A 23,111-nucleotide genomic window follows, 5' to 3' on the forward strand; every position below is an offset into this window, starting at 1 on the left:
GACTTTTAGTCCTACGTACGAAATGTACTATTTTACCAATTGATTTTCGATTGAGTTGTGCAATTTTGTCAACCAAACAATGAAAGCCTAACGCACCCTTTCGGTGCTCCAAGTCTCCCAAGAGCCGGACAAACATGAAATTTTCAAGAATTTTTTCGGAATTGATTTTATCTTGTGAGCCTTACGCTTTTGAAAGTTTCGCCAGTGGCAACTCAATTCTGTCTCTGTTATCAAAGAATTGACGCCGTAAGTGTGCCTAAAATTTGAATTTTATAAATGAACGATTCGATGAAAAAGTGAACCGAAAAATACATTTCAACGCTTCATTGTGTGAAAATGACGCTACGTTAGAAAGACCTCCGCACTTTCCCAATTGGGAAGTTAAAAATAAAAATTCAAACACGACAAACCATTCGATCAATCATTGATCATAGGCTAGAGTCTAGCTGCTAGACACCGCTTGATACTTATGCCGAGGTGGGTTAACTGGATGAGTTGGTATGGTTTTATTCGAAGTAGGAAGTGATGAATTTTACAACCAGTTGAATGTCCTAACTCATTTTGATTTCTAAATAATCGATACAATATCAATCGAATGTTTTATCGATAATCGACTGAAAAAAGGATTATCAGTCAATATTTATCGAATTATCGATAAAACATTCGATTGATATTGATTTATTGAAAATATCGATAATCGATTCTAATGAAATAATCGATATTTTATCAATCGAATGAATTATCGAACATGCTCAGACGAGACGGAGCAATCGGACAACAATATTAAAACACACATTGAATTAAATCATTAAGGCATCCACTTTAATCGTCCTATAACAAAAAAAAAACTTATTTTCACATTATACTCTCCGTTTTGTTGATTTTTTTTTTGTATTTCAATAAAAAAATATTTTTGTTTTCTTAGCTACCATTTTTAAGAAGTAGAAGTTTTAACAAAAACTCAAATGGTTAAATTAGAATTTATGGCAGACACATTAACATTACTCATTTCCTTAAACATTAAAAATAATTAGGCTGTAAGGCTAAGACTGAGAAAAAGCAGTTCATCTTTATTCTCTTTCCCCATTCGGCCAAAGTTTTGATTTTGGTTTCATCTAACACTAAAACCGATTTCGTATCCATCATCGCTTAAAACAGAATCGGCTTATTTTTACATTGGTCGACAACATAGGCGGTGTATCGCTTCAGAAACTTTGGATATTCCTTTTTGTAAATGGCTCGCAGCACAGAAGCCGGTGCCCAACCACCCGGATTGACTATTACAGTAAAAGAGAAGTCATTAGACGAAATATTTCTAGGTCCTCAAACAACAAGCTAAAACTTACCGACTGAACAGTATGTAATTTTGCACGACAAATCGTTTCTGGTTATCTTATGACCATTCTGGATTGGTGCTACATAGGTTTGACAGACCAAAATTACAGTCAAAAATATCCGAACACATTTTCCAGTGTTTGCTGGCTGTGAAATACACATAACATATTCTCGTCAAACTTCTTTTATTCAACTTCCTCAAAAGCAATATTCAACTCACCGGGTAATCGTCACGTTCAATTGAATGATTACACACAATCCATGTGCTGTGGGCATCTTTGTCCACGTTATCTTGGACATTCTTCATATGCGACCAAAATAAAGCATCTCGTTGACTAGCTGGCCAAATACGTTTGTGCGTTTGCAGGAAAACCAATGTATCAGGCGATACTTTTTCCAATATTGTCATATCCTCGAGAGTAGCTGCAAATGCGATTTATGTTTTGAATGTTGACAAAATTAGCTGGTCCTAGCAGTAACTCACTTTCCCAATCATTTCGATATTCGGGCATAAAAAAGTAATGGCACATCTCTCTAGCCGACACACCCTTCACAAAGTGGCACGCTTTCAGTGGATCCACAACCATTCCATCGATTTCCTGCTCTCGACGATACATTTTCATTTCACCTTCGTCGGCAAATAATTGCCACCCATTGCCACCTTCGCCGACACCTTGCCTTGCATAATGCAACTGTTGTGTGCATATCTCATCGATTTGTGGCCAGAGGCGGTGATTGCGAGCAATGCCACCGGTTCCGAATTCATCACTTTGATTCGATGAATTTTCTTCGGTGTCTTTGGATACGCTGCTAGCTGTACTGATTTGAGACTGTAATTTAAGGCTGGTGGTCAGTGTGAAAAGAAACGGAAATTTATTTTCAATTTTTCACCTGTTGAGACTGTAATCGTAATCGGGCCCTCAACTGTCGATCTTCTTCTATTTTGTCCAGGCCAGACTCCACAGCATCGAAGAATTCATCCTCTGGAAGAGTTGAATGAGGTCCTTCCTGTAAATTGTAAGAAAAATTCAAATTATTTTTCAGGCGAAAGACAGTTAAACGATTTTTAATCTGATATATAGGCTTGACTCGAATAAATGTTGAAATTATGTGACTGAATTTCAAATCGAAAAGCAAATAAAGAGATTCGTGTCCATGAGGCAAAAAGTTCAAAATATTTGCCAATGCACTTTATACCACAAACAGTTGAATTAGTTAACAGCAAGCCAACGGCCAGTTAAAATATGTTTTTCAAAAATTCAGAAAAAGTTAACGAAACGAGATTGACTGTATTTGCTGAACTAATTATTGCCAATTTAATGTTCGCTATAAAATAAACCATTAGACGATTTAACACTATACGGTATTATGTCTATTTATTAATGAAAATTACGTGTGACAACAACAAAATCTCCTTTGGAAAAATTTCGGCCATTTGAGCACTTTGAAAACTTTTGGTCGAGTACAATATTTGCATATAGTGTATAACCACGTCAAGTAGAGGGTACATTATTTGTAGGTAAATTTTTACTAATAGAGGATTACGGGTTGCCCGAAATCTTCACACCCGAGCAAGGACGATCGGTTTGACTCCAGTTTTATATTTGTCGTGGTATTGTCCTGGATCAGTTGTTATAAACTTTGTTTATGGCTTTAGTTAAGTAGATAACGTACCTCCATGATAAATAACACTGAACACAGACCAAACTGTCTAGACTTAGCGAATTAGCGTAAAATGATGGCGAATACGCGCTTATAGTGAAACTTTCGGAATAATATTTACTGACTTCTTATAAATAACATTCCAGCAGTATGCCAAATAATAGTTCTTACTGGTTTCACAAGAAATTACATATTGTAGTTTCCGGACGATTTTGGTTTACGAAAACAAAATTTTCTGTCGAAAAAAATCATGACCCGTACATCTCTAACATTGCAATAATATGGCGTAAACGAAAAAGGACAACATACATCTTTAAACGTCCATTTCAATATGTTAATATACGCACATTTTTCTGTTGGACGGGTGTACCTTTTGAAAAGTACACAAGAAACAGGTAAAATATGAGAAAAATGTGACGATCTAAAATTTCATCCAGATGTCTTTCTCAAACTCAATTGCAAACGTTAAAACTATCGGACAACCAAAGTTGTAAAACATTAATGGACTGGACTTTCTGTGTTTCAGTTATTTTATGGTTGGCTCTCAATTTCTTTTAAGCTGTTAAGTGTCAGATAAATTGGGTTGGAACGGGTCTACTTAAATTGTGAAGGCAAATACCAGATGTTTGCCTAAAAGTTATAAATTCACAAAATCACTGTTCGCTGTTGAAGAAACAATTCAGAATCCACAGTTTTATCAAGAACCAACAAATCGTCTCATTACTTTACAAAAATGCAAGTAATTGCATCTCAATCTAATCACGAAACAACTGAATGAAAAGTTCCTCTTTATAAATTAAAACTCCATCGTAATTGATAGTGTTGCTCGTTCGGTCCGGAACGTTTGAATTTCAATATATCTATAAATTTATTATAGTATCACATCAATGGACAAGGGCAGACTTTAGAACTATGTAATTATTGTGTATGTAATACACGATCAATCATGCGATCTTTTTTAAACAACAATTGTCAATAGGAGCGAGTGATAACCTTTATGATATTAAATGATCTTGTATCGAACATAACAATGCTTCCGGAATGATTTTATTAATGAATATCCAAAAGAATTTTGGCTAGTTTGATTTATTAGTACATTACGTCCGAGTCTGGTCGGTAAATGCGAAATATGTACTATAAAAATTGCATTTACCGACCAGAATCACTTAAAATTCGATACATTCATTGTACCAGGCAACACAGGCTTTGTACAACCATGGCGACATAGTGCGTTGGTAGGTTTCCTGAGTACGAAACACGCATCCGTCGGTCCCAATGACGTCTGCGGTTCCGCTGAAGCCACTTCAGAAAAAAATTGATAAAACAATGCGAACGGTGGAACAGGAAACTGGAGTAAAGTGAGTTCAAATAACCACTCCAAATGTCTTTACTACCTCTCGTCCCGTTCCCATTATTATTTTTTTGTGAAACGGCTGCACTTTAACCTCACGTTATCGGAATCAAAGGATGCGTCAGAACTGCGGTACCTACCCAACGCATATGTCACGATGTATACATATATATTCCTAAGTCTAAGAGATTGTTAATTGACAATTGAGTGACGTTGTACCTAGTTCGTCAAACGAATAAACTCGGGTCATAAAAATTCGCTAAAATTTTGAAAAATTAAATTTTGTGTTTCAAAATAATTCAAATTTTAGCACAAAATTAGACTAACAGACGTACTATTTACATCTATAATTTACTCAACAATTCATCCATAATACTCATCTACCGATATTGCTAATTGTCATATCTCCAAACAAACAAAGAAGCGTATGTATGTATACCCATTTAGTGTGATCGTATTTGTCTTGATTGTTTGGCGAAAACCAAACTATTTGTTAGATAATAATAATTGTCTTCCACTCTACTTTGAAATATTATACTTTGACCCAATATTATGGTCAATATTATGGATTTAATGGCGATTTGTTGTCGGCAATAAATCAAGTCTGAGTTTGATGGTTACATTATAAATGCCCCCAATCTCCTGATGCTTCACAAAATATGATATTGGTAAACTTATAACTCGAAGTTAAAAAAGTTTACTTTAGTTTTTAAAGTCACATGAGCAAATCTTCTAACAATAAAATAGACAAATAAAATCGCCTCATACGATTATTTTTTGCTTATACGGTTAAATACATCCAACACATTCAACTCCTGCTTCGCAAATTATAAAAAAAACGAATTTGTTGGTTTATTTAATTATATTATTTTCAGTAGGTACTACTGTCATGTGTTAATTTCATTGAGGATGTTAAATTGTTTGGATGTGTGTTGTATAAAAGATGTGTTGGGAGAAGCAATACATAAGAACTTTTTTTTTTTAAAGAAAAATAGAAAATGTTAGTATTCGGTTGTTATCAACGCTTGGAAAATAAAATTCAATCGTATGCATATGCACAGAGCTAATATTTAATGGTTTCAACTCATAGCCCTCACTTCGAGTCATTTAACGACAAAATCAAACGACAAGGGTGGTAGCAAGTATTAGAAAATTAGAATCTTTTGTTAGAGATCGCTAAAAACGAAGTCTATATATGGCGAGACAATTCTTGTTTGTTAAGTATCAGCACTTTGATGGGCTTTTATGCCAAGAAGTGCTTGTAACTCACTCTTCCCAGTTTACTCTCGCCACTTTGGGAACCTTTTGCATTCATTGACATGCAGAGCTTAATTCATTGCTCAGAAAAAGATATTTTTGTCGATTGTAATTGTAGCCCTTTGCTGCTCAGCAACGTCTCTCACTCTCTGAACATTTACCTGAATACATAGCAGTGCAGAAATGATCTAATAAAAATTATTACAGATTCGAACATTCCGATAAGGTATAAGGTGGGTAATGAATGTTTCGCGTTCACCTTTCATGTCAACCAAAAGTGGCTATTTTTATCAATGAATAACAAGTTATATACGACCTATAATGCATTTCAATTGCACTTCAATTCAATAGCAATTTGTTCAACGTCTTGTTACATGTTTTTATAAAAATGATATAAAAATAATGTCCCGACATTACGCACCGCATTCCTATATACTCCATTTTTCGTATAATTGGAAATTCTTATCGATGTACAGTCTGTTCTCACAGGTTCTTATCATCAATAGCGGCGCGGCATGTATTTGTAAATGTTAACTAACTTTTTAAATTAAAAATATTTCGAATTTTCGGTATGAGTTATTACGATAATGCAGATCTAAACCGGTATCCGTATCCCAATGTTCAACAAGTAGAATTTGTTTGACCTCTCAGAACCATATCTAATGAATTTTCAAAGAAACACTTTGATGATATCAAATTGATAAAGCTGTTGTGACGAATCTTCAGACATTTTCATTTTTTGCAACAAAAAAAGAAGTAACAAACAACACTCGAAGCAACACTACACTGTATTTTGTAACAACAATCGTCGATTTTGTACACATTAAAATTTAAATATTTACAATCATAATCATAAACTTACAAAACGCTTCTTCACTCCTCTGTAAATCAAAGCTAATGAAGACGGCATATTTTACGGAATGAAATTCACAAAAATAAAAAAAATGGTTTACGATCGGTGTAATACACTAAATTTACATCACATTTACGACCGCACTTAAAACAATTTCTTCGGTTACGAACACAATTTTTCGCTCTAAAACTGTTTATTGATGTTCATCTACTAATCCTTACACACAACAAAAAAAAATTAAACGAAGCCTTCCCATGCGGTTTTAACCTCGACGACGAGCAAACTAATACTGAATGAAGTAATAAAATATATTTTTTTTGAAGTAATACCAATTAAACGTCTCTACAGACATTTATGTATATATAATATAAAATAGGATAGAATGTGTGCCATATACAATAACCTCTTCAGCAGAAGAGACTAACGTTACTGGTTGTAATCGTCGTTTTGAGAGAGTGTAAATAAATAGTAGAGTTGTTTAAACAAAGAAACGCATTTCAATCAATTTTTAGAAGTTTTGGAGAATGGCATGAACGTATAGAAATAACATTTACTGTTTAATGTTGGGAAAATGATTTAAATATTTGCACTATTTTCAAATGCTAAATATTTTCCACTATTTTCACTTGTTAAATGCTAAATATTTGAAAATATTAAAGAGATTTGTTAAATTCTAAATATTTGAAAATATTAAAGAGATTTCAAAATATTTTTAATATTTTCTACTGTAAGTCCTCATAAACATTTTCAAAAATCAACAAAAAAAATTAATTTTTTCCACAACTTTAATATTTTCAATTCAAATAAATAATCATGGCCCTACGTTAGTGAAGGGCCGTGACGCAAGTCCGTTCACACTGAAAAATTTGACAAAAATTTTTCCGCAGGACTGAGGAACATATATACACGAACTTTTTGACTTTTCCCCCTTTACTCCTACTACCCCCAAAGTATTCTATTCGCAATCTGGGCGTCCATACGAGTTCAACGAGCTATCACACGCCTCATAAGGTTAAGATTTGGCCGAGATATTACATTTCAAAACTTGGAAATTTGCAGAAATTTGTATGAAGAAATTAATTTTCATACATTTTGAAATTGATGAATTTTACCAACCTTTGTTACTTTGTTACTTTGTTACAACGAAACTTTTGAATTTACCGGTGAATTTGGCTGAAATTTTCAGGGTATGTTAAGGACGTAATTCTAAGAAACTAATTTTAAGGAATTTTTATAAAAGCTTATAATTTCGGAGCTATGAGCGTGTTAACCTATTGAGCTATGGGACCTATAACTCGGAAAATATGGCAGATAGAAAGTTCGTTTAAAAGACAAATTTATAGAGTTTCAGATTTCATTTGACACGTCTTTCATGGTTTTCCTAAAAGGTCGTCTATTTGGGAGCTATGAGCGTTTTAAGTGCGAGCTATGTCAGCCATAACTTGGAAAATACTGCAGATAGAAACCTCGTGTAAAAGACAAAGTTATAGAGTTTTAGATTCTAGTCGATACGTGTTTCATGGTTTTCCTAAAAAGTCGACTATTTGGGAGGTATGAGCGTTGTAAGTGCGAGCTATGTCAGCCATAACTCGGAAAATACTGCAGATAGAAACCTCGTGTAAAAGACAAAGTTATAGAGTTTTAGATTCTAGTCGATACGTGTTTCATGGTTTTCCTAAAAAGTCGACTATTTGGGAGCTATGAGCGTTTTAAGTGCGTAAAATTTTCGATTTTCGTCAAATTTTCTATTTTTATCAAAGAGATCAAATAGAAAGTTATACAATTATGTAAGAAGAATATTTTCGTTCAAACTGCACAATATGATTGTCTATTATCTGCGACCAAATTCTAAAAAAGCACAACTTACAAAAGAGCTGATATCGCCCAAAACCACTTACAGTGGAGGTGTGACGCAAGTCCTGTTATCCACTTACAAAAGAACTGATATCGGTGTAGGTGACGCTTACAGGTTCGACACGCAAAAAGGTATGCGTCACAAATGGCAGCTGATGAGGAAAGTACGCGAAAGTTTTATCAACAAAAATTTACCAGAAAAATTTTAGGAAGAAAATTCTAATAAAAAAGTTTGCGTCACAAGTGGCAGATGTTGAGGAAGGAAAATTTTAAAAATTGTGAAATATATTCCTAAAAATGGAATTCAAACGGAAGAAAGCCGAATCATCTGCCACTTTTTGACGCAAACTTTTTTATTATAATTTTCTTCCTAAAATTGTTCTGGTAAATTTTTGTTGATAAAACTTTCGCGTACTTTCCTCATCAGCTGCCATTTGTGACGCATACCTTTTTGCGTGTCGAACCTGTAAGCGTCACCTACACCGATATCAGTTCTTTTGTAAGTGGATAACAGGACTTGCGTCACACCTCCACTGTAAGTGGTTTTGGGCGATCTTACAATTATAAAATGGTATTACTGGTCGTCGACCATTTATATGAAGTGAATATTGGCTGAAAAGAACATTCTAAACATAAAATGCCCTAAATAAAAACAAAACTGAAACAAACTACCCGAAATTTAAAAGACGTCATGAATTCAACAATATATTTGAGAGATTCAGATTGATTTTCAAACAAAATTTTGAAAGTCTTACTTATTACTTACAGTCAAAGGCAGTCAATTTTCAGCATAAATTTGATTCAGCTGTTTTTCAGCTGATCCACACACACAATCAAAACTGGTTTTCCTTGTTCATACGGTTGAAGCTGCTACAAGCACGTGCATGATAGTTGTAAAACCGTATAAAGACGTATAAACGGTTGTGATTGTTTGTATGGATCAGCTGAAAAACAGCTGAAGCTAATTTATGCTGAAAATTGACTGCCTTTGACTGTAGGAGGCTGTACAAAATTTTTACAGGACATTTGTATGACATAAGTCCATACTCTATATACGAAACACAAGGACCGAAAGCGTAGTCTCATTTATAAATTATCTGCTAGGCATTTTATTGCAATGTCTTTTATTAAAGTGATGAGCATATCTTACACCTAGTTATAGTCTTTCAAGGCTTTTTTCTTTATTAAATATGTAAGATCGGGACGCCAAATCGCTGAAATAAACTCTATATGAACATGAACATTGCGTTCCCCAAAGTATATGACAAATGGCTGAAACATGTCTAACGTTGACATCGGGGTTACTGCTTTTGATATAAATTAATTTTTTTGTAAACCAAAAGATTTTTTAGGCTCATTCATCAAAACTCTCATGAAGTTAAGAATTATTAGAGAAGTAACCTCGTATAAAGGGGTCGCTTCGATCATCACGATTCGAACTTCCAGCACGGTTTTCGCTTTGCTCAAATCTTTCGTTGTCAATTCGGCCGGTCACTTCGATGCTTGGATTGCAGCCCCCCCCACTGCTTCCAAAATGGCTACCATCAATTTTCGGCATTTTCTTTACGACAGCAAAATGACTTGCCACATTGTTTCCCTTACGTTTTCGGCTTGGGCAACTCGTAGTTAGATCACTCGCACTAAAACATAAATATTTCGGCTTCTCCTCGAACCATTTACCATTTCTCGAACATAAAATACCCTTTACAGTTCTTGTAGTATAAATAACTATGAATTATTTTACTTTCTTCTCCTTTGTCTTATATTAGACCAAAAAGAGAAAATGCCTGCAACACAATATAAAGTAGTACTTTAAAAGTACATCATCCCAAAACTCTAAAGAATGGACAGCATCTTTTGCGCTATGTCGCTCATTCTCTTTTAATGTAAATATTTCCAATTTATTCGAAAAACACATTGGCGAGTAATAACAAAGTAATAAGTAAGTAAGGCCTTATGAATTTGAAATGTAATTAGATTTCTAAAATAAATAAATTTGATTATAGAAGCGAACTATAGTAGCAGAAGGACGGAAATAAAATTTAAATTCAAAAATACAATCGGCGTTCTGTGAAGAAAGCCTAAAATGGAATGAATGCTTAAATGAAACCAATGAAACGCTGATATATAAAGAATTCCTTTTTTTGAGCGTATCTCAACGAAACAGTATAGTAGGTAGAAGTTTTAGCGATAAGACAATACAATTTGTTTTATGTAAATTTGACCTTTTTTGGCATTTTGTTTTTATATCTTGGCCTTTTTGCGTAAACAAAAATGATTCACAAAAGAAATTTGGTGAAGTTTTCGTTTGCGAGTCAGAGGTGTTCGCTAGAAGAAAAAAAGAATTTTTAACGTGTTGTCTATTTTGAAGCAAAGGATGACAACGTGACTGATTTTTTACAATATTTATTTATATGCTTTTGTTTTCCCTAGAGTCGAAAGTGGCTTATTACACAACTAGGGAAAATAAGAAAACTGGTTTAGATTGCAAAAGCATGTAATACATATGAAGCACCTGTGTTTGTTGACGTCGGCTTCGCCTCAGATCGACAAAATTCACACGAAAACTCTACTTTTAAACTTTTATCCCTTGTTAAACACACTAAAACAAGACTTCTCATTTCTACCCAACTTATGTGATATATGAGGGCGTCGAAAGCAGTGCTTTAAACATGAAAAAAGCGTTTTTCGGCGCATAAATGACTACTGTTGATGCAAAGCGTTGATGCAAACAGATGTATCGTTGTGATTTTTCAAACAATAAACAAAAACAAAGAACTCTGTCGTTCGATGCAATAATATTTTTTCGTCTGCAATTTTTAGACGCAAAAACGACACCTTATCTGTCCACGATACATAAGCCAGAAGCCACTTAATATTCAAAGAATACACAAAATTTGGTTGACTTTGAACTACTAAAGTGTGCTGTTACGTTCGGAATTTCAATTTCGTATATATTTAAGCGACTTATGCGTTTCAGTTTGAGTTATTTAATTGCTCAATCGTTTGGGCAACATAAAGACACGATTTAAACGCAATATCAGACAAATTTAAATTCAAATTTTCATTGGAGACCGATTTCAATAAATTGTAATTGTGCCTGTAATTGTGTGAATATCATTTGACTCGAAACTGAACGTACTGTAACAACCTTTCTAAGAATAGTACCTATGAAGAAAAATTACATTTATTTTTGTCTTCTGATCAAAACACGTTGATTATTATTAGTGTAGCAATCTGTAATCTTTGTAAGGCTAGGTCATTCAAAGCTATTTAAAAACTAGGTCTATTTCTGTTGTTATCGATATAGTAAAGAGATATAGTACTCCGAAAACTTGTTTGAAGTTACGAAGAAGTTAGCGATAAAGTAAACGCAACAAAATACCTATCACAGTACGACAAAGTAACGAGATTATTATTAGATCCACTGAACCAACATTCGTTAATTTTCTTCCACAAATTCCCTCATAAACCATTAGACCGATCAGATGTACAATTTCGATTTTTTTTTCAGGAAAAGACTTATTGAAATTATCTCTTCGAAGAAAGGTGAATGCTCAGCCAGACCTTTTTTGATGATTTAGCGATACTAGCGATAGAACAAAATCAATAGTTCACACTAATAATCTGCATGAATAGTTTTGAATTCATTTATGTCGTGACCCGCAAATCATACATAAAGTTTCGTGTCTAGTTACAGTTTTGACATGGTTGTCGCTCAACTAAACTAAACTAAACTTTAACCTTCTAGAAACGGCCAACGGAACATTGTATAATATGATATTATTAATATCTAATTCTACTATGAATCTTCTTTTCATATAGTTTGGATACAGAATCTAGTACTTTAATGGTTTTAACAACGCGCTCACTAGCCAGAGGAATCAGCTTGTCATTGTCGCTGCTGTCGATAACATATGATTAGCCGTGTGCCGTTTCTAAATTCAGAAATGATTTAATAGCGAAACGCATGCATAATGATCGTAATAATGATGATGATGTGTACACATAATGGTAGAATGTCTAATAAAAGTGAAAGTAGTTCAATGTCCGTACGTTGTTTCCATTATAATTAAATTTGGAAGTATAATATGTGTGCTGTTTGTCGTTATACATGTGGATGTATAAATAATTGCGTGTGAATTGAGCAGTTACGGAAACAGAAACAATAGATTTCAGGAAATAGTGAATTTGAAAAGACATTTATGTGCTAACTTTCTGTCTGGTCAAAGTTTTTTGGTTTAAATATTACGGATTGTGTGTCATGACAATTTGAATGTATAATGGGTTGTGTCATTGTTTTATTTGCCCAACTGATCAGTTTGACTTCAAGAAATAAAATGTTTTTGTGAACATCTATGCCAAATTTGGGGCCATTGACACCATATTAGTGTCAAGATATACGATGAAAAGTGTGAACGAAGCCCATAAATACTTGAGAAATAAATTTAGAAAACGCGACAACTTTGGATATAAGGATCTTCATGTAAATTTACGTTTCCTCACAAAAAATGATTTCATCTTTTAGAAAAGGTCTGGCTTTTCATCTATCATTTATCGAAAGACTAACTCAAACAAAAATAAGCGATGACCTCTGTACGGCGATACGTACTCTTGTAGTTCCTAGATTCAAGACTCTAGAATCTAGAAGGTACAGACGCCGTACAGTCAATAGTGGCCGTAGTGGCAATAATATACCAGTCATATGGTACGTTCATCACAACTTGTCACTCTTATCTTTAATTTTATTTAAACGACTTACCTCCAAGTCTGGTCCAGGAAAGGAAGAATTTTGTGATTGATTCAGCTCATCTTTGTATTTCCTGAAAAGATAGGGAAAAAAATTGATCCAACGAAACTGCTTATGTGCGACTTGTGACGAAATAGGGAGAAATGCTCGAATAAATTCGATAGCCCACACCGACTTAAATTTATCAACAAAATGTTCATGGTCAACCACGTCCACTTACTTATATAGATCCTCTGTCTTTCTTCTTCGTTCGATTTCCCTGTCAAATTTCTTCTTCCAACTCTCATCTCTTTGGTGAATAATATCAAGGCAATGTTGCAATGTGGTCAAAACACCAGCTGTTGTTTCTCGAAAAGTTATCGATTCGCCCTAAAAGTAGTAAAATATTCATTAACCACAAAGAACAACGGAATGTAAATTCCATCTCCAATTGTACCTTAAAGTCAATGGGTTTCAATCCATCACCTAAGTCTAGTGTGGTGCCATTTTTCTGATTCAATTCGGCACACGCATCGAAATAGCGCTGTAACGTTTCCACCTGACCATACAAAATGTCTTTGAATGTTTCAATTTCATTGACTTTTTCCCGTAGACTTCGGTTCGCTCGCTTTAAACTGCTCGTCGACAATGTATTCGATTGTAACGACACATTGCTATCGTGGCGTCTAAGTGATGCGCCAATTGTGTTTGTATTTGATGTCTGATAAGTGGATGATTAAGTAGAAAAATTTACTGTAATGAAACAAGACCCAGATGGCCAGATAAATTCTTACATTGTATGATTGTAGCACTTCAATCCAATTATCTCGATCTTCGGTGGATTCGGTACGAAGATACCAAACGCAATTATTAACCGACACATCAAATCGACAATCGTCGAACTCGTGAGTCTGAAAAAATAAATAAATTTCAATTGGCCGAGTGTCACTATTAGATACTTTTATACAACGAATGTGGTCAGCTCGAATCAAATCGATCTAAGCTCGTTAGATTCCATCAATTAATTAATATTTATGAGATCTGTTTCAGTGTCGGATTGATGATGTAATTTAATCTACAAAAATTAATGTAACAATCAATAAGCATTTCTGAAATTCCTCAGTGTTCTCGTTATTGACCCAGCAGCCGGTACATTCCAATTCTAATATATTTGAACACTCAATTACATCATCAATTCCGACACTATCTTATAAATGAATATTTATTAATTGATGGAATGTTTCGAGCTTAAATACAATCGATTTGATTCATAAATTTAGAACTGTCAGCAAGAACGCTGATGAAAATGAACGATTGGTTCTGGGTACTGCTGATTTTTTTACAAAATTAATTTTAGGACCAATGGAATACAAGATATTGGATCAAAACACAAGTAATGGTTGCAACGATAGAAGCAAATTATTTATTAAACCGTGATGCCGATACGATTGATGTTTGTTTTATTGGAGGGCTAATTTCTCCGAGTCAGTTATGTGAGATTGTAATTAATATTCTCTAAAAAGGAACGGCTCTTGATGCTGTTTCAAAGATTTTAGACTTTAACTCGTCCGACTACTGAGAGCGAATAATCTTTGTGATAAGCAACGAAATTTTAAGTCTCAATTAACTGGTTACGACAGACAACCGCTCAAATTTCGATAAAATTGCCGTAACAACTAGCAACGGTTTTATAATAATCATACTGAGTTATTACCCAGAGAGATAAGGTAATTGAACCATCAGATAATTTTGAAATAATCATTTTGAATAGGCAACAACGACATTATTCATTGAAAAACGTCTATCGAAATCGTTGTGCAGCTCTGAATTGTGTTTAAATATTCAGAAACAATTCGTAGAACGAAATATAAGTGGAAGTTTCACGAGTTTTTCTTTTTCATTAACGGTCATTATAGTTAGTTATAGAACCGAACAATCAACCCTATTTTATGACCCTTTACACGCTAGACGTGCCTTTGTTAGCCTTCAGAATTTTTTATTTTATTTTATCTCAATGTAATGTATCTCTGAAAATAATCAAAATAAACAAATCCACAGCATTTTTATCCAACACGCAACGTTCACTGTACATTCCCATTTTAACATAAATAAGAAGTTGTTTGCATGAGAACTTATACAATTTGGTATAATAATTCGATACTAATGGATAGAGACATAATTGTACATTTGTTTATATATACGTTTCCCCTAATGTCGATTACGCGATGTTAATTTTGGGGAATATTTTCGTTAGTTGTTGGTGTTGTTGAGGAAAAAAAATGATTCATCGAAGCAAACGCCTCTATTTTAATGACAACCAAATCGGATTCACTTGAGTGCAGTAGTACCAGTATGTTTTTGTTGTAAACACAAAATAGAAAAAGAATTCAAGGCAAATCACCGATTGAAATTTATGAATAAATAATTAGTTGGTATAGTCACATTTATCAGACAATTTTATCAGACCTGTAGCACTCTGTACCCAAGATTGTAGGTTTCATAACGAAAAAGAACATTCACTAACACGTATCGATTGATATAATCAACCACTTATAATACCTTAATTACAGCTTTGTACAGGCTAATTGCACCTCTGCACCCCAATTCACTTTCTTGTTCACTTTTGTAATATGACAATTGTGCATTTTTCAAAACAATGTATCTCTGCTGCCAGCCATGGATGTAATTTGTCCATTTGCTCAAGTAGCCGCGAAGTTCGGCAATATATTCAGTGTCCGAATCGTCACTGCTGGTTGTGTGTGCATTATTTTGTACAAAATTAATTTCATTGCCAGCCATTTTAATCCGAGCTAATATCCAAGAATCACTTTTGAATAAACTTCACAAAATCGAGTGGTTAATTAATTTTCGTTTAAATGTTTAGACAACGACATTCATGTTACATTAAATTTTTTCACGGGTCTGACATGAATTATGAACTTCGTAACGTCGAAATGAATCACTCAACTTTATCGCTGCAAAAGACTCGGTCACTAATCTTATGATTTTTGTTAATAAATAAGTTCTTATTCGCATAGAACGACACAAACAATATGTTCACTGATGGGTCTGTCAATAGTTTCAGGTGAGGCAACCAAACAGAATTGTTTTGAAATCGAGAAACGCTTACAGTGTTCACAGATTTTTTTTTTTTAGATTGAATTTGGATCGAAAAAAATAGATTAAATTTTCGAACTACAACCGCTAGAACACGCAATGCAAGTATAGAGTGTTCAAGTGAGAGAGATGGCGAAACGACAACATATTGTCCATCTCGGGGTCTGCTGTCAGATGCTTTTGTATTATCGATGACAGCAGACCCCTTGTTGATTTTCCATCTCGCTCTACTTAAACACCGTATAACACAGGTATAGAGTGTTATGATGAAAGAGAAAGAAATAATTTGACAAGTACCCCAAGGCCAGTTATAATTAATCGATATTTTGTAAACACACTCATTTTTACATTGTTTTGACATAAATTGTGAGTGCGATGAGAATAAATCGACCTGCATTATACTTTTATTGATAACACGGACACAAACACTGAGAACATCTAAATCAAGATGGGACTTTCAATTAAATGTTTTCAAAAATTAATGTATGTCCTTCTATGGACTTGTATAGTTGAACCCAAGGTAAATATAGTGAGGCGGTAATACCATTTACACGCGCGGTCTAGCACATAAGTTCGATGCAACTTACATCTTTTTTGTGGATACTAAATGTATTTATGTCCTTACCCGCTCTTTTGGAATACTCATTTGCTCTGAGCTCCAGCCAGAACAAATTTTGTCATTTGGCCATAGAACAAAATTTTGACCAGTTACATGTTTTTAAGAAAACAGTTACATGGAAAATTGAATTAAACAGTTTCAATAAACAAGAAATGTTTATATTTGAAGTCAAGGAGAATAGAAGCATTGAATTGCTCGAAAAAATGTCTAAAATTTCTTGCTGTAATTGCAGAATTTAAATAATATTTCGCTTTTGTGAGATTGGCTATGATTAGTTTGCACACAAAATCGTCAAAGTAATCCACTGCACTGTGCTTTCCTGTCATCAGTTTCGTAAACCGTAAACCACAGTGCGATCCAAGGTTCTGAAAGAACAGGTTAAGACACTTCTGAGTTGATCACGAAGGCGGTGACACACAAATTATATAAAATCGCTATTTCCTCCGGTTTGTATGGACAGACCATACCTGGTTTGTACATTTATTGGTTGTCTTAACCTGTTCTTTCAGAATCTTGCAGTGATCTTTCAGAACCTTGGATCACTGCAAGATTCTGAAAGAACAGGTTAAGACACCCACGAAGGCAGGTGATATACGCATTTTGACAAAAAGATACATTTTGTTGAACAAACTCATTACAGATTCTTTGAAATGTAATTTTGAAGAATTTTTTTGTCAAGTTGACATTTCAAACAGTTTGTCATGAGTCTGTTCAATAAAAAGCATCTGTTTGTCAAAATTTGTGTGTCACTGCCTTCGTGATCAACTCAGAAGAACCTGTGCTTTCAGAACCTTGCAATGATCTACACCTAGTATAGTGCCTAGTGTATTAAATTCATTGTTAAAAATAAGGCGGCTGGCAACACTGTTCTGTTTTTTGACATTTTAATTTCGTATATCTTTTTTTTGCCGAGAAGTCACATCGACTTAGTGTGCATTGTAGGTTTTTTTAATTTTAATATTGGAGTAAAACAAGATTAGTTTTTACCGACAATGTATCAAATCGAATACGAAGATCAGGTAAATGTTAAATCGAAAAAGTTATTTCAATGCGACCAAAACTATGGCAGCAGTAACGAAGCATTTAATTTACAAGCTATTCTAACCTAAAAATTCTTCGCCATTTTGTGTCGTGGACGGTCATACAAATGTTAAATGAATTTCAATTATTTTTGTAGGACTATGCATATGACTACGATAGTCATACTGGCGATCCGCAGCTGGATGCTGAATACAATTTGTACAACAGCCATCACAGCAAGCGTGCCATACCCGATGAAGTGGAAAAGTTTATCAAGCACTTCTGCATCGCTATACAGAATGGCAATGTTTTTGAAATCCAGAACATGTACGAGAATTTGTTTCCCAGCTTGAGCGAAAAGTATTTCGAAAAGAATGATTGGCCGTCCGACAAGGATATCAAATTCATCAACGACAAAAACTTTTTGATTTTGTACAAGGAGCTGTACTTCCGCCATATTCATGCTCGATCAAAGAATCCGTCGCTGCAGATGCGCTCCAATTCGTTCCTCAACTACTGCGATCTGTTCAATTTGATTTTGTTGTCGGAGACACCGGTTCAATTGGAACTACCCGACATTTGGTTGTGGGAATTGGTCGATGAGTTTGTTTATCAGTTCCAAAATTTCGCCTACTATCGTGCACGTTTGACCGACAAATCCGAATCGGACAAACAGGATTTGAACACGAACGCTGCCAAGCACTGGAACATTTTGTGCATCCTGAATGTGCTGCACTCGCTGATCGATACGTCGAACATTAAGATTCAATTAGAGGTGGCCGAATCTGGCGGTGATCCGGAATCGGTGGCTGGGGATTTTGGACGTCATTCGTTCTACAAAATGTTGGGCTATTTCAGCTTGATTGGATTGTTGCGATTGCATTCGATTCTTGGAGATTATTATCAAGCGATTAAGGTCCTGGAACCGATCGAGATCCACAAGAAAAGTCAGTTTACGCATATTCCGGCTTGTCAGATCTCGACGTCCTATTATGTAGGTTTTGCCTACATGATGATGAGACGTTATTCGGATGCTATTCGAACATTTTCGTCGATTTTGTTGTACATTCAACGTACGAAGCAGCTTTACAGGTATGTTTGATATATAGTTGGGTTTGATGATCTTGGCGCTAACCGCTGACTTAAGACTGAACCCAAACCATAGGTCCACAGACTAAATCCATTTATGTTTCACATTGCAGCTCTCGTTCGTATCAAAACGATCAAATCAACAAGCAAACCGACCAGATGTACCATTTGTTGGCAATTTGTTTGGTTTTGCATCCACAATGCATCGATGAATCCTTACAACAAGTTTTAAGGTAAAGTTTTGGATCAATTGCTGTGCGAACCGTCAAAATGTTAATTGTGCTCGTTTCGAATTTCCTTTCAGAGAGAAGAACTACCATGAAAACATGTACAAGATGCAATGTCGCGACATGGATGTGTTCCGCAATTTCTTCATTTTTGGAGCACCAAAGTTCGTTTCACCATGTCCACCACCGTTGAACGGTGAAATTGCCGATTTCCACAAAGAGCCCATTGATCACCAAACTGAGGTTGGTTGAAATGAGACTGATCCGCATTGATGGCATTTAATTTGGCAAAATTTTGATTAGGTTTTCCTTGAAGAAGTCCGTCAACAAATCGAATTACCAACAATTCGATCCTACTTGAAGCTGTACACAACACTGCCATTGGAAAAGCTGGCTGCTTTCATGAAACCTAACATGAGTGAAGACGATGATCGATTTGTGTCGAACCTTCTGATTAATTTGCTGTGCTTCAAGCATAAAATGAAAAATATTGTTTGGACCAAGGGACCCAGCGGCTTGGCTGGCAAATTTCAATCCGGCTCCGAACTTGATTTTTACATTGACAATGAGATGATTCACATTGCCGATACGAAAGTTTCACACCGTTATGGCGACTTCTTTGTGCGAAAAATTCTGAAATTTGAGGAATTGAATCGTAGGTTGCATCAACTGCAACAACCTAAAATTTAGACGGTTTTATGTCGGTGGGTTCGATAGAAGACATTGTAATTTTTACTTGAATAAAACATCCTTTCAATATTGACATGCCTGTGTTGCACATTTCTTAAAAGAGCATGAGATGACCCGTCTGGAGAATCCTGGATTTTCCGTTTTGATCGTCGATTTATTGTCATTTGACCTATTAAATAATGGAATAAATGGGCAACACCATCCAAAGACTGAGGTAAGTTCAAATAGTATCACGTCCCCAACTTGTTTTCATTAACTTCGGCGCACTAATTTAACCAATCCACTCTGGTGCAAATAAATATAACCCTCTTAGAAACGCCAAGCCTAACAACATCATTAAAACTATCACTTCATTTGTGCAGCGTGTCGTAAGAATGAATTTGCCAAGGTATCGAACAAGAACAACTGAGATTCAAGCCACATCCGATCCGAATGATCGATGGCTCTATAGAATCGCTAGTCTCCCTTGACAATTTTGTGGAACAACTTTTTTCTTGTTGTCTTTTTATTTTTGGCAGTAAAGTTGTAAAAGTGAGCTGTGTCGCATGTTGAAAAATATTTATTAGCGAACTTAAAGTTGAATTATTTCACCAATAAACAGACGATTTATTTGGAACTGTGCAGGTTTGTAGTGCTTGGAAAGACGCTGCGATACATACTCAAAAAAGGTCGAAAGGTCCGTGTGTGGAAGCGCTAGACATTGTAAATCAGTATATGGTTTTCGGTTTCGGAATCTCTTGTACAGCAGCGACCAAACAAGTTTGACAATTGATAGTAGAGAGTAGTCCACCAGGAGTCCAACGATCCTACGGAAGCCGTTGGCCGTCGCTGTCCAAGGTTGTGGCAGGAAATTGACAAAATTTGACAACGCCGGCGAACTTCTAAGGGCTCATCTACCGCATCTATAAAGCAGCTAAAAAACGAAGAACATATCAGACCTCGTTACTACAGGTCTCTACTTTCCAACGATACCAAACACGCGTGGGTGGAGACTCGACGAATGTATTTTTTATTAGTAAATGTGACTGTTTTTACTTGCAACACTAACGACTCTTCGTAGCCAACGCAAACAGTAGATAGCTAAAACTTAGTTCCAAGGCTCAATTTGAAGAGTAATTTACTATTTAATCACGTTCAATGCGAAAAAAGTGGATTAAGACTGTCGGAATGAATTTTTTGGCATTTTTTTTTCCTCTTCACATAGACGTACTGAGTGTCACATTTAATTTTTTGAAAAATGAAGTTGTGCAGCCACACCGTGAAAAGTAAATATAGTAAACTTTGGCTCTGCAGATATATGTTCAGATAAAATAAACAGTATATTGCGGATAATTCAGCTTCGTCTGCTCCTAGCAGGATTATTACTCTTAATCACTCTTAAGTCCTTAAGTTTGTTCACGGTAATGTAGCATGTGGAATGAGAATATCCGTCACTTTGATCCTGAAGAACTGCTTTCTGTTTTCTATCGAAATTCTTTAGAATTTATTGAATTTTGAGAGTCTGAGTCTTGGATTATGTTGGTGTATCCTATTACATAACTATAACTATACTGATTCTTGAAAACTTTTACTTCTACATCATCGTCGAAGGTAATTGGCATTGGGATAGGTGTATAAGACCAGTGAAATGATTGAATATCTTCTTCAGCAACGGTGACCATCATTTTGATTGAGCAAGAAAAATGCACATTTTCAACTAACCAATACACTCCGGTTGAGTTTGTTTAATAAAAATATATATATAGGTCATTAGTGCTGTACATAATTTTACAGTTTCAACTTATGATTTTATGTTTAATGTTACAAGAATTTAAGAAGTTATACAAATTAAATTATGGTTGAACTATTTGCTTTTGTCGTGTAGCTAATGTAATGTAATTAAAAAAAAAACATTGCAACTCATTGAAATTGGTGATACAGACCACATTTTCGGAACGATTTTTTTATTGAGATTTTAAATTACAGGCTGTTTACATGATGCTGCCAAACAGCGTAACTTTCTTCCGTATGTAAAATATTATATTACGTTAATGTGTATTGGTAAACATTCGTAGTGCAACAATGTCGTAAATAGCTCATTGTGTACCTGCTTGAAGATATTTTAATGTGAGACTTCTTAAACAAGCCGAAACTGTCACATTTATTTCTAGAAAGATAAATAGATATTTACGTCAAAAAGAACGAACAGTTGAAAAGTCGAGCTTTCGTGTTAGGTCCGATGATCCAAGGCGAAGCCGAGGTCAACAATCACCCAAAAACATGACTTCATTTTTCGTCCGAGTTACGTAAAATATTTTACATGCTGAGCACACCGTAAAAAATGATTTATTGATTAAATGAACGGTTATCGGTGATGAAGCATGCAAAAAATATTCCCGAGCAGGTATACATGGATCGTAAATATCCAACTCTTGCATCAGGAATTATTGTTTTGATAGATCTTAAAATAGTTTCGATTAAATTACAACGTGTAAACCTACGCATAATGTTATGCTTAATTGTAACATCAAAACTTTCTTTTTATTCATAAAAATATGTTTTGCCTGATCATTCGCTTAAATAAAAATAGAAAACGAAAATGATTTCGCTATAGAAAAGTTTATTCACTTAATTGCGAATGCTTCATTTGACTTAATATGCATTAGCATTTAAGCAATTAACGACAGACGATGCAAATAAGTGTTGAATTCCGCTCAATGTCGTCTTATAACTTAACAACATTTTTGATTTCGTTTCGATCTCTTTAAAGTATTTAGATCAAAAGAAGTAATAGAATCGGTTATATTGATGATAAGATTGCCGTTAGTGAAAGGGTAACTTCATTGCATCTGATTTTAATCATCCAGAAACGGTTATATTCTGTTATCCATAATAGACGTTAAAAATGAGCGCGCTTTAGCTTTGACTTCGAATGTCTATAATAATAGTAATTTATGCAACCGAGCAACGCACTTCAAGCAAAAGGACTTCGAGTGAAAGCTGCCAAATAGAGTAGTACTTTGTATGAACCGAGTGATAAATGATTTTTTAGGCAAACATGTGCCTTACAAATCATTTATCACCGAGTTAAGTCACTGAGTATGTTAAACAATTGCAGACAAGATTTCGACCTTGACGATATTTATGTGAGCAAAAGAAGTCATCGACCTAATGATTACACCACTTGCCATTACTAAAAGGTTAATTTCAATCCAACATTTGTTGAGGAATAATCCGATTCTAGTAGACTCACCGAAATTACTCAAACAAAATAATCCCGAATAATAGTTCACCGAAGTATTTTAGATAAGAATGGTTAAGATTAGAGA

At 34.7% G+C, this 23,111-nt stretch overlaps 2 protein-coding genes across 3 annotated transcripts; one reads left to right on the forward strand and one right to left on the reverse strand.

Moving 5' to 3' along the window:
• Positions 1-795: 795 nt before the first annotated feature.
• Positions 796-16,107, reverse strand: LOC119076409 (ceramide transfer protein). 2 transcript variants are annotated; one of them, XM_037183146.1, is made up of 10 exons: positions 15,601-16,107; positions 13,836-13,952; positions 13,499-13,762; positions 13,283-13,431; positions 13,075-13,135; positions 2,227-2,343; positions 1,820-2,165; positions 1,556-1,758; positions 1,347-1,482; positions 796-1,277 (listed from the first exon to the last, which is right to left on the reverse strand). In XM_037183146.1, the coding sequence occupies exons 1-10, from the start codon at positions 15,838-15,840 to the stop codon at positions 1,150-1,152; spliced, it is 1,761 nt and encodes a 586-aa protein (XP_037039041.1). In that variant the 5' UTR covers positions 15,841-16,107; the 3' UTR covers positions 796-1,149. The 2 variants fall into 2 exon arrangements, with proteins under 2 accessions (XP_037039041.1, XP_037039048.1); XM_037183153.1 differs by lacking the exons at positions 13,075-13,135; positions 13,283-13,431; positions 13,499-13,762; positions 13,836-13,952; positions 15,601-16,107 and adding an exon at positions 6,468-6,799.
• Positions 16,108-17,634: 1,527 nt separating this feature from the next.
• Positions 17,635-19,876, forward strand: LOC119076437 (eukaryotic translation initiation factor 3 subunit L). Its single transcript, XM_037183192.1, has 5 exons — positions 17,635-17,796; positions 17,955-18,889; positions 19,000-19,119; positions 19,191-19,356; positions 19,417-19,876. The coding sequence occupies exons 1-5, from the start codon at positions 17,770-17,772 to the stop codon at positions 19,801-19,803; spliced, it is 1,635 nt and encodes a 544-aa protein (XP_037039087.1). The 5' UTR covers positions 17,635-17,769; the 3' UTR covers positions 19,804-19,876.
• Positions 19,877-23,111: the final 3,235 nt, after the last annotated feature.

The sequence above is a fragment of the Bradysia coprophila genome, chromosome III, assembly GCF_014529535.1.
Source record: "Bradysia coprophila strain Holo2 chromosome III, BU_Bcop_v1, whole genome shotgun sequence".
Lineage (NCBI taxonomy): Eukaryota > Metazoa > Arthropoda > Insecta > Diptera > Sciaridae > Bradysia > Bradysia coprophila.

What these genes read in the sequence shown, in the direction of transcription:
- LOC119076409 (XM_037183146.1), bottom strand. Translation starts at nt 15,840, where the DNA reads ATGGCTGGCAATGAAATTAATTTTGTACAAAATAATGCACACACAACC. An exon ending in TTCCTGGACCAGACTTGGAG is followed by an intron (nt 2,344 to 13,074) that starts GTAAGTCGTTTA and finishes TACAATTTACAG; the next exon opens with GAAGGACCTCATTCAACTCT. An exon ending in TTGAACGTGACGATTACCCG is followed by an intron (nt 1,483 to 1,555) that starts GTGAGTTGAATA and finishes TGTATTTCACAG; the next exon opens with CCAGCAAACACTGGAAAATG.
- LOC119076437 (XM_037183192.1), top strand. Translation starts at nt 17,770, where the DNA reads ATGTATCAAATCGAATACGAAGATCAG. An exon ending in AAATCGAATACGAAGATCAG is followed by an intron (nt 17,797 to 17,954) that starts GTAAATGTTAAA and finishes TTATTTTTGTAG; the next exon opens with GACTATGCATATGACTACGA. An exon ending in CGTACGAAGCAGCTTTACAG is followed by an intron (nt 18,890 to 18,999) that starts GTATGTTTGATA and finishes TTCACATTGCAG; the next exon opens with CTCTCGTTCGTATCAAAACG.